The sequence below is a fragment of the Moschus berezovskii genome, chromosome 3, assembly GCF_049115385.1.
Source record: "Moschus berezovskii isolate FMDL1 chromosome 3, NW_MosBer_1.0, whole genome shotgun sequence".
Lineage (NCBI taxonomy): Eukaryota > Metazoa > Chordata > Mammalia > Artiodactyla > Moschidae > Moschus > Moschus berezovskii.
Genome location: NC_142462.1, coordinates 121,635,790 through 121,648,563, shown reverse-complemented (window position 1 = coordinate 121,648,563; position 12,774 = coordinate 121,635,790). Strand labels below are relative to the sequence as shown.

Below are 12,774 nucleotides of genomic sequence, written 5' to 3'. Positions count from 1 at the left end.
GTCAGAAGCAGGGAGAATAGATAAGTTAGCCTATTTTGCAAAGAGTTTCTTTGTAGTAGGCTTATAGGTTTGACAGAATTCGGGACTGCACTGTTGACCCAGACACCTGAAAAGTCTTGTTTCTTTGAACATTTGTTAAGTGCTGTTGTGACACTGCTTTAATTAAGTCCTTATCTTTATAAACTCATCCTTTATAAAAGGGCTGTCTTCATTTTAAATCCTTGGAGCATGATGATGATTCACTGACAGATTTCAGTCATTCACTCAAATACTTTATTCCCTTCTGTACTTGTAGAAGGTAGGTGATACGCTCAGTTTTAAAATGACCGATTTTATCTAGGTTATTTTAGTAAAGAAAATCTGACAAGTTTACTTTCTGATCTGATGAAGTGACTTGGGTTCAAGGAGCCCTGCAGTTGACTTGCAACTACATCTTTAGTCTGCTCTTTCCTTCATGTGTGCTTTTAGGAGACACGCGGGTACTTAGTTTTTGGTGTTTAAGTTTAAAAACCTAAACTGTTGCCCATAGGATTTTAGTACAGAGTATGTCTTTTTTCTTTTAGAAAATACTTCTGACTTCTTGAAGATAGTGACTATAATATATATACTTTACATTTATTTCCTTTGCTCTTCAATTTATCTTTTTTTAAGGAGCGCTCAGCTTAAAAATGTTATTAAATGATACTTACAGGTCAAGGGATATACACCATATTGCTGTCACATGTGACCGTTTATCACAAACCTATTTCTTGGTAACATCATCACTTTGTCTTATCAGTAAAGAACTTTACCTCTGAAAGCCTGTATGCTAGTGGCCATGCTCTGTAATGTGTTTTTCCAGTTTTCATGAAGAAGCTGGTTGAGTTACTCTTGCAGTTCTTACTAATACATTTCTTTTTGTACATTTTCCGTTTCTTTGCTAAAAAGCGCAAGGTGCTTTTCATTGATTCTTCATCAAGATTTTTTTTTTACTTGTACATATTGTGAATGAAAGGGAGACTTTCTCAAATGATGTCTGTCTTCTGGGCAACTGGTGTGATTGGTGTAGTAGTTTAAAAATATCCTGGCAATATGCATTTTTAGATTTCCAGGAGAATGTAGTGTTCTTATAAGAATTCTGTGTCTTGTTTACTAATGAAAGGAGTGAGAAATGTGGGGCTTCTTCAGAATGTTTAACATACAGGCAGCATTGGAAGGACCCCCAGGTTCTCACATTCATGGAACTAAAATTCTTCTGGACTTTTCTTTACATTCAGGTTTGCTCTTCCTAGTGATACCTTAGAATTTTAAGTTCATCACCTATCATTTGATACTCGCAAATGAATTTATTTTGTAGGGGGAGGCTTCTGTTGTAATGCAGGACATGTGAGTTCTTTCATGAGGTTGCAGTTGGGCTTATTTTTTATTGAAGGGGAAGAAAAAACTTGTTTACCCGTAAACACTTGACTGCATCATTTATTGACGTCATGTACTTTTCGTCAGTTAACTGTAACTAGAAATTACTACATACAAAGGAAAATAGCATGCTGGTGCACCCAGTGTGTACTGGCATCCTCTCTACTCCCGACTCCAGCACAGTAACATGCTTTCTTACCTTCGCAAATCTCATGATTAGAGGGCCAGTGTGTCCTGCTCAGCATTTGAGCTAGTGTGGCAGGGAGCTGGGCCCTTTTTCTCATGTCTCAGAGAGAGGTGAGGGGTGCTCCCAAGTGAGGGTCTTGACTCTCAGCTTGAGCATATCCATCCTCCTTGGTTCCTCAAGGAACTGGTTTCTCAGCTGCTTTCTGCTGCTCTGTCTCTTTTAACACTTTGTTGGTTGAATCTTGTAGTAACTCTGCCAGTCCTTCCTGCCCATGTAACTTTTTCAAATCATGGCAGCCTTCACTTTAATTCTGGCTTTCTTTCAGTGGAAATAGATGGAATGTTACTTCAGTAACCATAGGGAGGTGTTACTTTTATTTTGAAAGGAAGCTAATATAAGCATTTTATGCTTTTCCAAGAAGACCATTTGAAAAAAAAGAAAGATCACTTATGTTGTTTGAGTTTCTGTTTTATTATTGTTTATTAAAGATATATCATATACTTAACGTTTGAGTTCATATTTTAAACTTAAGATGATATATCTTAACTTTAAAAAGTGAACTTTTTAAAAATATCAAATGTTTATTTTGTAATCTCAAATAAACTAGCAGAAGTTGTGTTTAATTTGCTGTTTTTCTCTAAGAACACTGTATACAGTTTGTGTTTTAAAAATTGTTAAATTGACTATTACAGAGATCAAAGTCTCTTCTCAAAATGCAAAACCAAATGTTGACAGCTGTCTTAAAAACAAACAGAATGAACCAAAGCCCAAAGAAATGATTGTCTAGTCTACAGTGTTAAAAAATTGTTTATTGCTCTGAAGAAATAACACTTTTTAGGCCTAGAACTTCTGTCACAGTTTAGCTTGATATTATGGATTGACTTAAATCCACTACTTAGGATTCTGTTTTATTTTCCCTTACTAGATTTCGTAAAAGTATATAATTTGAGTACCTTTTTGGGAGGGATGGGTAGGTTTCATGAGCTACCTTGGCAACTAATGAGGTACTTTCATACCAGCTAATGTGAATATCTGTGTGTGTGTTAGTTGCTCAGTTGTGTCTGACTCTTTGCGACCCCATGAACTGTAGCCTACCAGATTTCTGTCTGTGGGATTCTCCAGGCAGGAATACTGGAATGGGTTGTCATTCCTTTCTCCAGGGTGTCTTGCTGACCCAGGGATCAAAGCTGGGTCTCTTGCATTGCAAGCAGATTCTGTACCATCTGAGCCACAGGGAAGCCCCCTGTGAATATCTGTGGGTTAATGAAATTTTGTAAAACTCTTTTTCTTAATTAGAAGGTCATTAAAAAATATTAACTGTAAAAATTCAAGTAACACAGAAATATATGAAACAGGAGACAAAGGACCCTGTAGTTCAACCCTTGTGATTTTGATTCTTTCAGGTTTCTTTTTCTGTAACATGATAGTAATAATGATGATGTATTAAAACCAAAAATTATTCCCAGATAAAACATGTCTGCCACTTGGGTCCATCACTTTGCAGCTCTTCACCAACGCAGTGCATGGCCCTGTGGCTTTGCCACCGTTGATCGCCCTGTTCAGAACTGAGGAACACTTAGGTTTTTATTGTTTCCTTTCGCAGTTAGCATTTCTGTGAGTATTCTTCATACACATCTTTTGAGTAAGTTTGTAGGAAAAGTTTCTAGAAACAGTTTTGCTAGGTCAAGAGGATATATGTATATAACATTTTAATAGATGTTAACAAATTGACCCCCAAAAGATTTTGTTTACCCTCTTCACCAACTGATAATAGTAGTGTCTATTTCTCTGTTCTCCCAACATAAAATGTTAATCTTTGTCAGTGTGATAGGTAAAACACTATTGCAATTTGCTTGCCTTCCTTTTTTCAGCGAAACTAAGTATCTGTTGTTTTTATTTCTTTTTATGAGTTGGCTGTTACGGGCTCCGATTTTTTAAAATTGGGTTGAACTTTTTCTTACGATTTTTAAGGACTTTTTGTATATTACAAATACTAGGTTTTAATCATCTGTTCTGCAGATTTTTTTCCTCCCCATTTTGATGTTATTTCTGATATATTTAGGTTGCACAGAAGTTTTAAATGTATATGTAGTTAACATGACTGAGCGACTTCACTTTCCCTTTTCACTTTCACACATTGGAGAAGGAAATGGCAACCCACTCCAGTGTTCTTGCCTGGAGAATCCCAGGGACGGGGGAGCCTGATGGGCTGCCGTCTATGGGGTCACACAGAGTCGGACACGACTGAAGTGACTTAGCAGCAGTAGCAGCAGCAGTAGTTAAATTAGAGTTTCTTCTTTTAATTTTTGTGTTTCTTTAAGGCTGACAAAGCCTTTCTCCACTTCAGGATTATAAATGACCCATCTTTCCTTCTAGTTCTGTTTTCATTTTTATGTTTTAGCATCGTTCACCCTGTTAGGAATTTCCTGCCACATAAAGCGTGAGTGGGGAGGTTGCAGTTTGACTTTTTCTGTTCAGCTTTGTTGTCGTTGCGCATCATTCAGTAAATGATGAATCTGAACAACTGGGGAGAGGCGTGCCTGTTTTACAGAGATCGCAGAATTGCCTGGTCCCGTGGCCATGGGGCAGGCTCAGCACCTGAGCACAGAGCTCGCGCTTCTCCTGAGACCGAGGTCCTGGGGCTGTCCTGTCTCCCCTTCAGCCCCTGCTGCCCCCTGGCCTTCAGCCCCACGTCCACTCGTGGGAGCCAGGCTTCACAGCGGCTGTGCTGTCCCAGCTGATGGAAACCACGGCTTTATTCTTTGTTCTGCTTCTTAGTTTTTCTTTTCTTTCTTTTTTTTTTCAATGATAAAAGTGATCTTATTTACCTCTTATGTACCCGTACTGAATTAGGTACTTGAGTTTGCTTCTCACAGACAAGCAGGACTCTGGTTACCTCCTTACACGCTGTGTTGGGTGTTTTTGTGGTCCTACCAACTTTTGTCCTGTGACTATTAATTCTGCTTCTGATCTGTAGGATTTTAGCAGAACTGCAGATTAAGAGGGGACGATTTACCCTTACAGCACCCTTCAGATTCAGACCAGAACTGGGATTTTAACAGTTACTATACTGACTAGATTTATAATCTGTGATCTCACTCAGGAGCTCCGATGCAGGGAGGAGCTTTAAGGTCCCAATATCCTGACATTGCCTTTCATGTGTTACCTGTTCTCTGTGAAATGCTATATATGCCCCTGTGTCCCGCCCAGAGGATGCTTGTAGGATGACATCTTTCTGTTCTGAAGTGAGCTCAGAGCAGGAGCCTGGGCGGAGCTTCTCATCTAGTCCGGGCGGCTCTACAGCACACATATTCAGCACCAGAACAGGAAATAATGTGCAGTCTGGTCTGCACCACTCTTGTATTCCTTAGCTCCCACGACCTTGATTAGCTGCTTTTATAAACTGTAAAGGTGTCTGTGTCCAGGTCTCATCAGGATGTTTGATTTCTGACCACCCTCCCCTCCTCTGGCCACCCTTCTAATCCTTCTAACCCCTGTTAGGAGCTCACTTCTACTGTGAGCTTTTCTTGACCCAAACTTGATACTTAACCTCATTCCAGTTTTCTCTGCAGTACTTCCTTCACATGAAAGCAGTCTGAAATTAAGTTATGTACACTATCATTTTCACCGGAGGGCTAGCTAATTTGAAACGTGGTGTATCATCTTGTCTCTGCTGAAATTGTGAGGAATATGAGTAGTTTCAGAAATCACCCTCAGCTTTTCCCTGGAGTTGGGTGGCAGCCGATACTTTCTTTGCTACACTTTAGATATGAGACAGTCCTTATTGTTTTTACTCAGAAAAGCTAAAGGATATTAGACAATATCAACAGTTCATTGTGTCTCTGGCTTGAATTGAGTGGACCAACCAGGATCCAAGAATATTTTTAACTTGGCTAACTGAGTGTATTTTTTTCCCCTTACTATATGGAAGCTGGACTTAACCCTCCTAATGTAAAGACTGTTGAGAGTCCGGATGGCTGTGGCCATGCCCTTTGGGATGTCCCACTGTAAGAGGGGGAGTCATACCTGCCTCCTAGGGTAGTGGTGAATTTTAAAGAAATTAACTTTGGTAAAGTCTCTAGCACAGTGCTCGGCACGTAGTAGGGTGTGTTAATTTCTTTCCCTTCCCTGCAGGCCACTCACCTGCTCTTCCCTCTACGATTTTCCATAACACAGTTTTTACTTGGAACCAGCCTTCTGCCAAGAGTCTCAGTTTGGTTGTGTACTCCTACAACTACTATTTTTGGCTTGACTTCCCTCTCCAGCTCCCAGTGGTCCAGCCACACAGTCGCCTATTGTACCAGCTGGTTGATGTAAGTCTATCCATCCTCAGAGGAACCTGGTCACTTACCAGTAAGCTGTGTTTCTCTGAAAATGTAGCATCCTTGATAACTCATGTAGTCGTTTTCTTTCTTTACCATCATTGATGGATTACCTGCAACAGCTTCCTTGTGTGATCCTCAAGTTGAACCTAGAATTAGAGAATTTCATCGGTTGATGGTTAGGTCTCCTAGTGAGATCCTGAGCCCAAGGCTTTGATCAGGTAAAAGGCTGTGGAGACCCAGGAGGTCAAAGTCCTATTCAGTCCTCTGAGTGATATGAGACTTGATAACATAAACTGTCAAGGATGATACATTTTCAAAGAAAAAAAGTTACTGGTAAGTAACTGGGATTTTTGAGTAATTTTCCTGTAAGTCAATGAATAAGAATTCCCAAACTTGTTTTACCAGCAAATGCTTTTGCATTTGAATATTATTTCATAAACGAAAGGGATATGGTTTTTAGTTAATAGTTAAAGAATGGGATAGAGTTTCTAGAGATAATGCATAGATAACGAGGTGGGTATAGACCTTCAATTTGTTACTTAGGTGTTCTCGTAGCTTTAAAAGAAATGGAAGTCGGAAGTCTCCGTCGGGGAAAAGTCAGTAAATGCAGTCGGTTCATTCCGGGAACATTTTTTGAGTGCCTACTCGTTTTTGAGACACTGTGCTGAGTATTGTTGCGAGACAGACGTTAGCACCACACTCTGCCGCAGCCACTTTTTCCCTCAGAGAGCTTATTTCCAGCCCCTTGGTCACGCTTAGGACTGAGAATTGAGGTCTAGGTGATAGGGGTGTGGCAGGTGTGGGGTGGGAGACAGACCCAGTGCTGCAGCCTTTGCCATCTTATTTTCTGTGCTTCTCTAAGTTCTTTCTGCTCACGGAGACGTGACCTTGTTCAGTGGACTCAGCATCTTCACAACACTGGAGCAGACCGGCGGGGCGGAGCTCGCGCCCCTCCTGTCTGGTGGTTGAGTAGGACACGCAGCTCTCTCTCCTCCTCTGAGTGTGACCTTGGGTTTGTCAGAGTTGGAGAGGCAGCCGCTCCCCCTTGCCCCCCAGGCTTTAAAGGGGACCAGTCTTCAGAATTAAAGTCACTGAATTATTTTGCCTCCACCACGTGTGAAACAAAGCTCAAAAACTCCAATTTGTTGGAGTTTGGAATGAAATTGTTTTGAACTTAAAACCGCTGGACAGTGTATATCACTTTATTCTGTCGTTACAGCCACTCCTTGCCCCACTGTTAGCTGGTTAAGTAACTTAGGGAGGAGGAGTGAAGATGTGGTAGGAAGAGGGGTGGGGGAGAAGATGCTCTGCGTGCAGCACCTGGTGCGCGAGCATCCCGGGAAGGGCTGGGGCGTACGGACGAGGCTCCCGGGAGTAGCAGTCAGACTGAGGCTTCCATCCTGGCTTGGCAGTTGACTGTCTTTCTGACCAGGCAAGTTTTTTAACTTCTTTGAACCTCAGTCTCCTCCTCCTCGTGCAGTTGCGATGCTAAAGGCTCAGATGAGGAGTGGTTACGACAACGCACAGGAAGCACTTAGCACAGTGCCTGCAACATAGTACGTGCTCAATAAATGTTAACTGCTCTTATTATTGGACGGATGCATGAGGAATTGTATCAGAGGCCAAGGGAGGAAACGGGGAAAGATGGCGGGTTCTGGAGCTTAGTTAGCTGTTCACACTGTCTTACTCGAGCCATGAGCTCTCTAGTGTTACCTTTGATCTTTGCCCTTTTGGAAAGCAAATTAATGGCTTAACCACTGTCACAGTTTTTTCTAACTGCTCTATCTTTAAACCTTCCCTTCCACTGAGGAAGGAACTGTTTTTGTGCCAGGTGACTGTGACTGTTGGAAGATTGTCCCCCTGGCCTGAAGACATGCTGAGGGCCAGGTGGGCCTGGAGGCCAAAGACTTCCACTCTGATTTCACCAAATCTAGCCCTGCTGTTTTTAAATCTTCTTAGATACAAATGAAACGTTTAATAATTATGTGTGTCGTATAGATATGACTTTTTTGGTTTCATTTTACTACTTCAATTCTACTTCTTTTTGCTCTGTTTTCATGGATTATTTGTCAAGGGCATTTTTGAGATGGCTCCGGAGACCTGACCATTCATTGGGTATCGGAGCTCCTTAAGAGAAGCTGGATTCCTAGACAGGGTGAAGTGCTATGGTCTTTGGACACAGATCTTTACCGTATTTCATCAAGTCAAAGATGCAAACTTCTAAACATTTTAACATCTGAAACTGGCATGTATCTTGGAGTCACTATGATAAAGTATTGTGTTATAGTTTAATTGGCAACATTACTTTCTTAATGATGCAGAAGGTAATGGTGTGCTTTAAAGTACATGTCATCATAAATTGGATGAAATACGGTATAATATTTCAGGGGAATATATGTACTTAACTGATATTAGAGATGTGGTATCCTGACAGTGTGTGTACTGGGCAAGAAGAGGGACTCCAAAGTCAGACTTTCTGGGCTTAAATTCTAGCCCTGACTCGTGTATGACGTCAGGCCATTTACGTATCCTTTCTCTCAGTTTTCTCACCTGTAAAATGGGCACTCAGAATAGTCCCCATCTTACAGCGCTGTGATGAGGACTGACTATGAGGCATGTGAATGTTTAAAATAGTGCCTAGCACATAGAAAGTGCTGAATGACATTAGCTAGTATTATTAATAATTTAGGGGTTACACTTCTACAGAATTGATTTGAATCCAGTTTGTTGTGATTGAAACTCACATCTACTACCTTTAATATTTGTGTATCGTCTGATAATATCAGCAGACACTTGGCTTTTTAAAAAGGGAAGGTAAAGATAAAGGTGAACCTAACAAGTTTCTAAATTCTTATTTAGTAAGACTTATGTTATTGTTTCATGTGGTTGAGATGTAAACAAAATTAAGCAGTGAGGTAGGAAATTTATGGTGAGAGCAAAGAGCAGTTAATCTGAGGCCAACATAAATATAATATTTGATTCTTAGTGGTACTGGTAAATATGGGAGGTGTTGGAAGGTTTTGAAAATTTGCAAAATCTAAAGCTTTTTTGGTCACTAAGTAAAAGAGGAGAGAATGCTTTTTGGTTTTTACCAATTTACTGTCTCAGGTAAAGAAATTTACTTTTCAAAATGATGTAAGTAAGCAGCATCTCTTTATAATATGATGACTGAGGCTTCAGCTTGTCCTTTTATGAGTCAATTTTATTTTTTCTGTTCTAGTGTTCGGTGACCAGTGACTTGGATTTTCCAACGCAAGTCATCCCATTAAAGACTCTGAATGCGGTTGCTTCAGTACCCATAATGTACTCTTGGTCTCCTCTACAGCAGAATTTCATGGTATGTAAAAAATGTGTCTTCTTATTTGGTAATTACTTCTTTTAACCAAAGCATAATTTTCTTGTCAAGGTAAGTCAAATTTTGTTGTTGTTCAGTCACTAAATTGTGTCTGACTCTTTGCAACCCCATGGACTGCAGCACTCCAGGCTTCCCTGTCCGTCACCAACTTCCGGAGCTTGCTCAAACTCACGTCCTTTGAGTTGGTGATGCCATCCAACCATCTCATCCTCTGTCATCCCCTTCTCCTCCTGCCTTCAATCTTGCCCAGCATTAGGGTCTTTTCCAATGAGTCAGTTCTTTGCATCAGGTGACCGAAGTATTAGAGTTTCAGCTTCAGCATCAGTCCTTCCCATGAATATTAGGACTGATTTCCTTCCGGATTGACTGGTTTGATCTCCTTGCAGTCCAAGGGACTCTCAAGAGTCTTCTCCAACACCATAGTTCAAAAGCATCAATTCTTCAGTGCTCAACTTTCTTTATAGTCCAGCTCTCACATACATTCGTGACCACTGGAAAAACCATAGCTTTGATTAGATGGCAGTTTGTCTTTGTTGGCAAATCATGTCTCTGCTTTTTAATATGCTGTCTAGGTTTGAAGCCTAGCTTGAAGGATTCTGAACATGTTTTTGCTGGCATGTGAAATGAGTGCAGTTGCACAGCAGTGTGAACATTCTTTGGCATTGCCTTTCTTTGGGATTGGAATGAAAACCAACCTTTTCCAGTCCTGTGGCCACTGCTGAGATTTCCAAATTTGCTGGCATTTTGAGTGTAGCACTTTAACAGCATCATCTTTTAGGATTTTAAATAGGTCTGGTGGAATTCTATCACCTTCACTAGTTTTGTTCATAGAAATGCTTCAAATAGTATAAGTAAAAATAGCTACTGAAATGGGAGCACTTGGAGTAATTTTTTAAACCAATTAATATATATATTTTTAAGCCTTTTCAGTGTTGATGTTGCTCTTAGTCCTTTAAAAAAATTTTTTTTTTTTGCTTTTATTTACTCCTTTTAAGTTAAAATATTCTCCAAAGGGAAAGTATTAAGCAAAAACCATACCTGGGATTTAAAATATATTTAAAAGATGAAACTTATAGTCCTTGCTCTTAAAGATGTTAGTATCCTGTAATCTCAGTTTGACTTTGAGATTTTGTTAAGTGAGAATTTATTTAAAACAATTTTAGGTAGCATGTTATTAAATGATAATGTACACTATGAAATAGTCTCAGTATAAGGCTAGTTATTTTTCCGCAGATAACACTGGCACAGTAGCTTTTGTTATGAAGTGCTAGAATTTAATTCTTTATGAAAGTAGGATGAAGGGAAGGACGGAACAAAAGAGAAGTTACAGTATGCATTCTTGCCTTGTGTTGTTAAATTAAAAACACATAGTTTTATTACTTGATATATTAAATAATAGGGCTATTGAAATCTTGATGGAAGTCCTTGGTGAGCCTACTTTAGAGAATTGCCTGCTAGATTTTTCAATAAATAGGTGTTTCTAACATCCTCAGTAACTTTTCTCAGTGGAGGCTTAAAGGTAAACTTGAGATTCTCTTTTGCCATTGCATAGATTTGTGTATTTAAGGCTTTATTCAAAAACATTTGGTTTGAGAATCATGTTGTAGGAACTTCTGAGAGGGCTCATATTTTCACAGACTGAAATTCTGAAAGAATATAGTGTCTTAAACTTGGCAGTAGATCTTTTTAACCCTCTGAAAACACTGAAGTGCAGTCAGTTTATACTGTCGTGCTAGTTTCAGGTGTACAGCACAGTGGTTCCTTTCTGGATTCTGTTTCCTTACGGATTATTACAGGATATTGAGTATAGGTCCCTGTTGTTTTATGGATAGCAGTGTGGATCTATCAACCCTCCCACCATAATTCATCTCCTCCTCCAAAGTTGTCAGTATTATTTATGAATCAGCCATGGCTTTTGCTAGTGATGAAAGCCAGATTAGGCAGACTCTTCTTTTTTATGACCCGGGTATGTCCTGCAGTGCAAAGGTTATATGGATATAATTGGGAAGACAAAAAATAGCCAGCTGTCATTTAATTTTGGCTTGTGTCCAAAATAATGAACTTTCCCAGTTTTAAATGGGGTTTAGTGCAGGTGAGGTATGCTGGCAGCTCGACTCAGTCGTGGGGTATGAGGTTGACTCTGAGTAGTCATCTTATACTCCATGTGCACTTTTCCTCCCAGTTTGCCTTTGCTTTGTTTGTCTAAGGTACCATTATCATTATGAACCCTGCACCTGTCCTAACTTTGTTATGTAGGAATTATTTGAAAAATTCCCTGTTTTCCCGTCTGCTCCTACCTGACAGCTCCTGTGTGTCCTGGCCTTTCCCCAGCCTATTCCTCTGTGTCAGTCATGGGCCAGCCTGAGGCATCTCACACTTAGATAGTTGCCATTTCCTCTCTTCAATCTTAGCCAGTCTGTTCTGTTATCAGAATTTCTTTCTAGAATTCTGTTTTTAATCAATACCTTGTTCAAAGGCCTCTTCAGACTGAGACCTATCCTTGTTTTAAATTAGTCTCCTTATTTAGATATGGACTTCAGAAATGTTGTGTCTTTATCTATAATTACTCTTTAACATTTTTTATTGAAAGTTCTCTTCCCCCAAGAACATCGGCTTCCTGTCCCTTGTTTTCTTCAAGTCCTGTGTCCTCTCTGAACTTTGCTTTGACTGGCGCTCTCCTGCTCAGCCGCACCCTCTTTCTTTCCTGGTGTCTTCCAAACCTTGATGTAAACTTGTCTGTGACCTTTATTAGCACTGTCAGGTTTGATATGTCTTGTTCATAGTCTTCAAACATTTTGTTATTGTAGAATGTTCCTATTTTATGAATGAGAGTAAATCCTTTTGGCATAACCTGTAATGAACCATCCATATTTTACATGCCTAGAATTTATTATGTTGATTGTCGATAAGTTGATCAAGTGAAGTTTGGAAATCCTCACTTAATTAATTTTTTTCCTTTTGGGGCATTGTTATTTCTGGTTGGCTTTGATAAGCTGTATTTTGTCGACCCTGAGATGCTTTTAAACGTCTGAAGCAGGAACACGTCTTCAAATGGTTGATGGGCCACACCGTAACTTGTGATGTGTTCCTGTCTTACAGGGACATGAAGTGATGGTAAACTGTAGTGATTGATTCCGTAATACAGTATTTTTTCTTAAGTTTTTTTCCTGTAAACAGTTTCCTCAGATATTGATGAGAAGCATCATTTATTTCTTTATAGCTTTTAGAGTTTGCTATTATTTTAGATCTGGAGAACTGGGTATGGACATCTGCTTATGAAAAAATACTGTGTTATATTACATTTACTTTTAAAAAAATGTTGATACTTAGGATGTGTCTACTTTTAAAATATATTTATTTCACTTTTAGGTGGAAGATGAAACTGTTTTGCATAACATTCCATACATGGGGGATGAAGTTTTAGACCAGGATGGGACTTTCATTGAAGAACTAATAAAAAATTATGATGGAAAAGTACACGGGGATAGAGGTGAGCCATGTGTTTATTCTCT

The 12,774-nt window shown here is 39.6% G+C and overlaps 1 protein-coding gene across 7 annotated transcripts in view; it reads left to right on the top strand.

Moving 5' to 3' along the window:
* EZH2 (enhancer of zeste 2 polycomb repressive complex 2 subunit) overlaps positions 1 to 12,774 on the top strand; it is a 57,306-nt gene that overhangs the window by 27,314 nt on the left and 17,218 nt on the right. For 6 of the 7 annotated variants that reach the window (XM_055421442.2, XM_055421447.2, XM_055421444.2 and 3 more), the window contains 2 exons: positions 9,128 to 9,244; positions 12,632 to 12,752. In XM_055421442.2, coding sequence (XP_055277417.1) covers positions 9,128 to 9,244; positions 12,632 to 12,752 — 238 coding nt within the window. Of the gene's footprint in view, positions 1 to 5,716; positions 5,896 to 9,127; positions 9,245 to 12,631; positions 12,753 to 12,774 lie in introns of all 7 variants that reach the window. The other variant, XM_088834701.1, reaches the window with a different exon arrangement.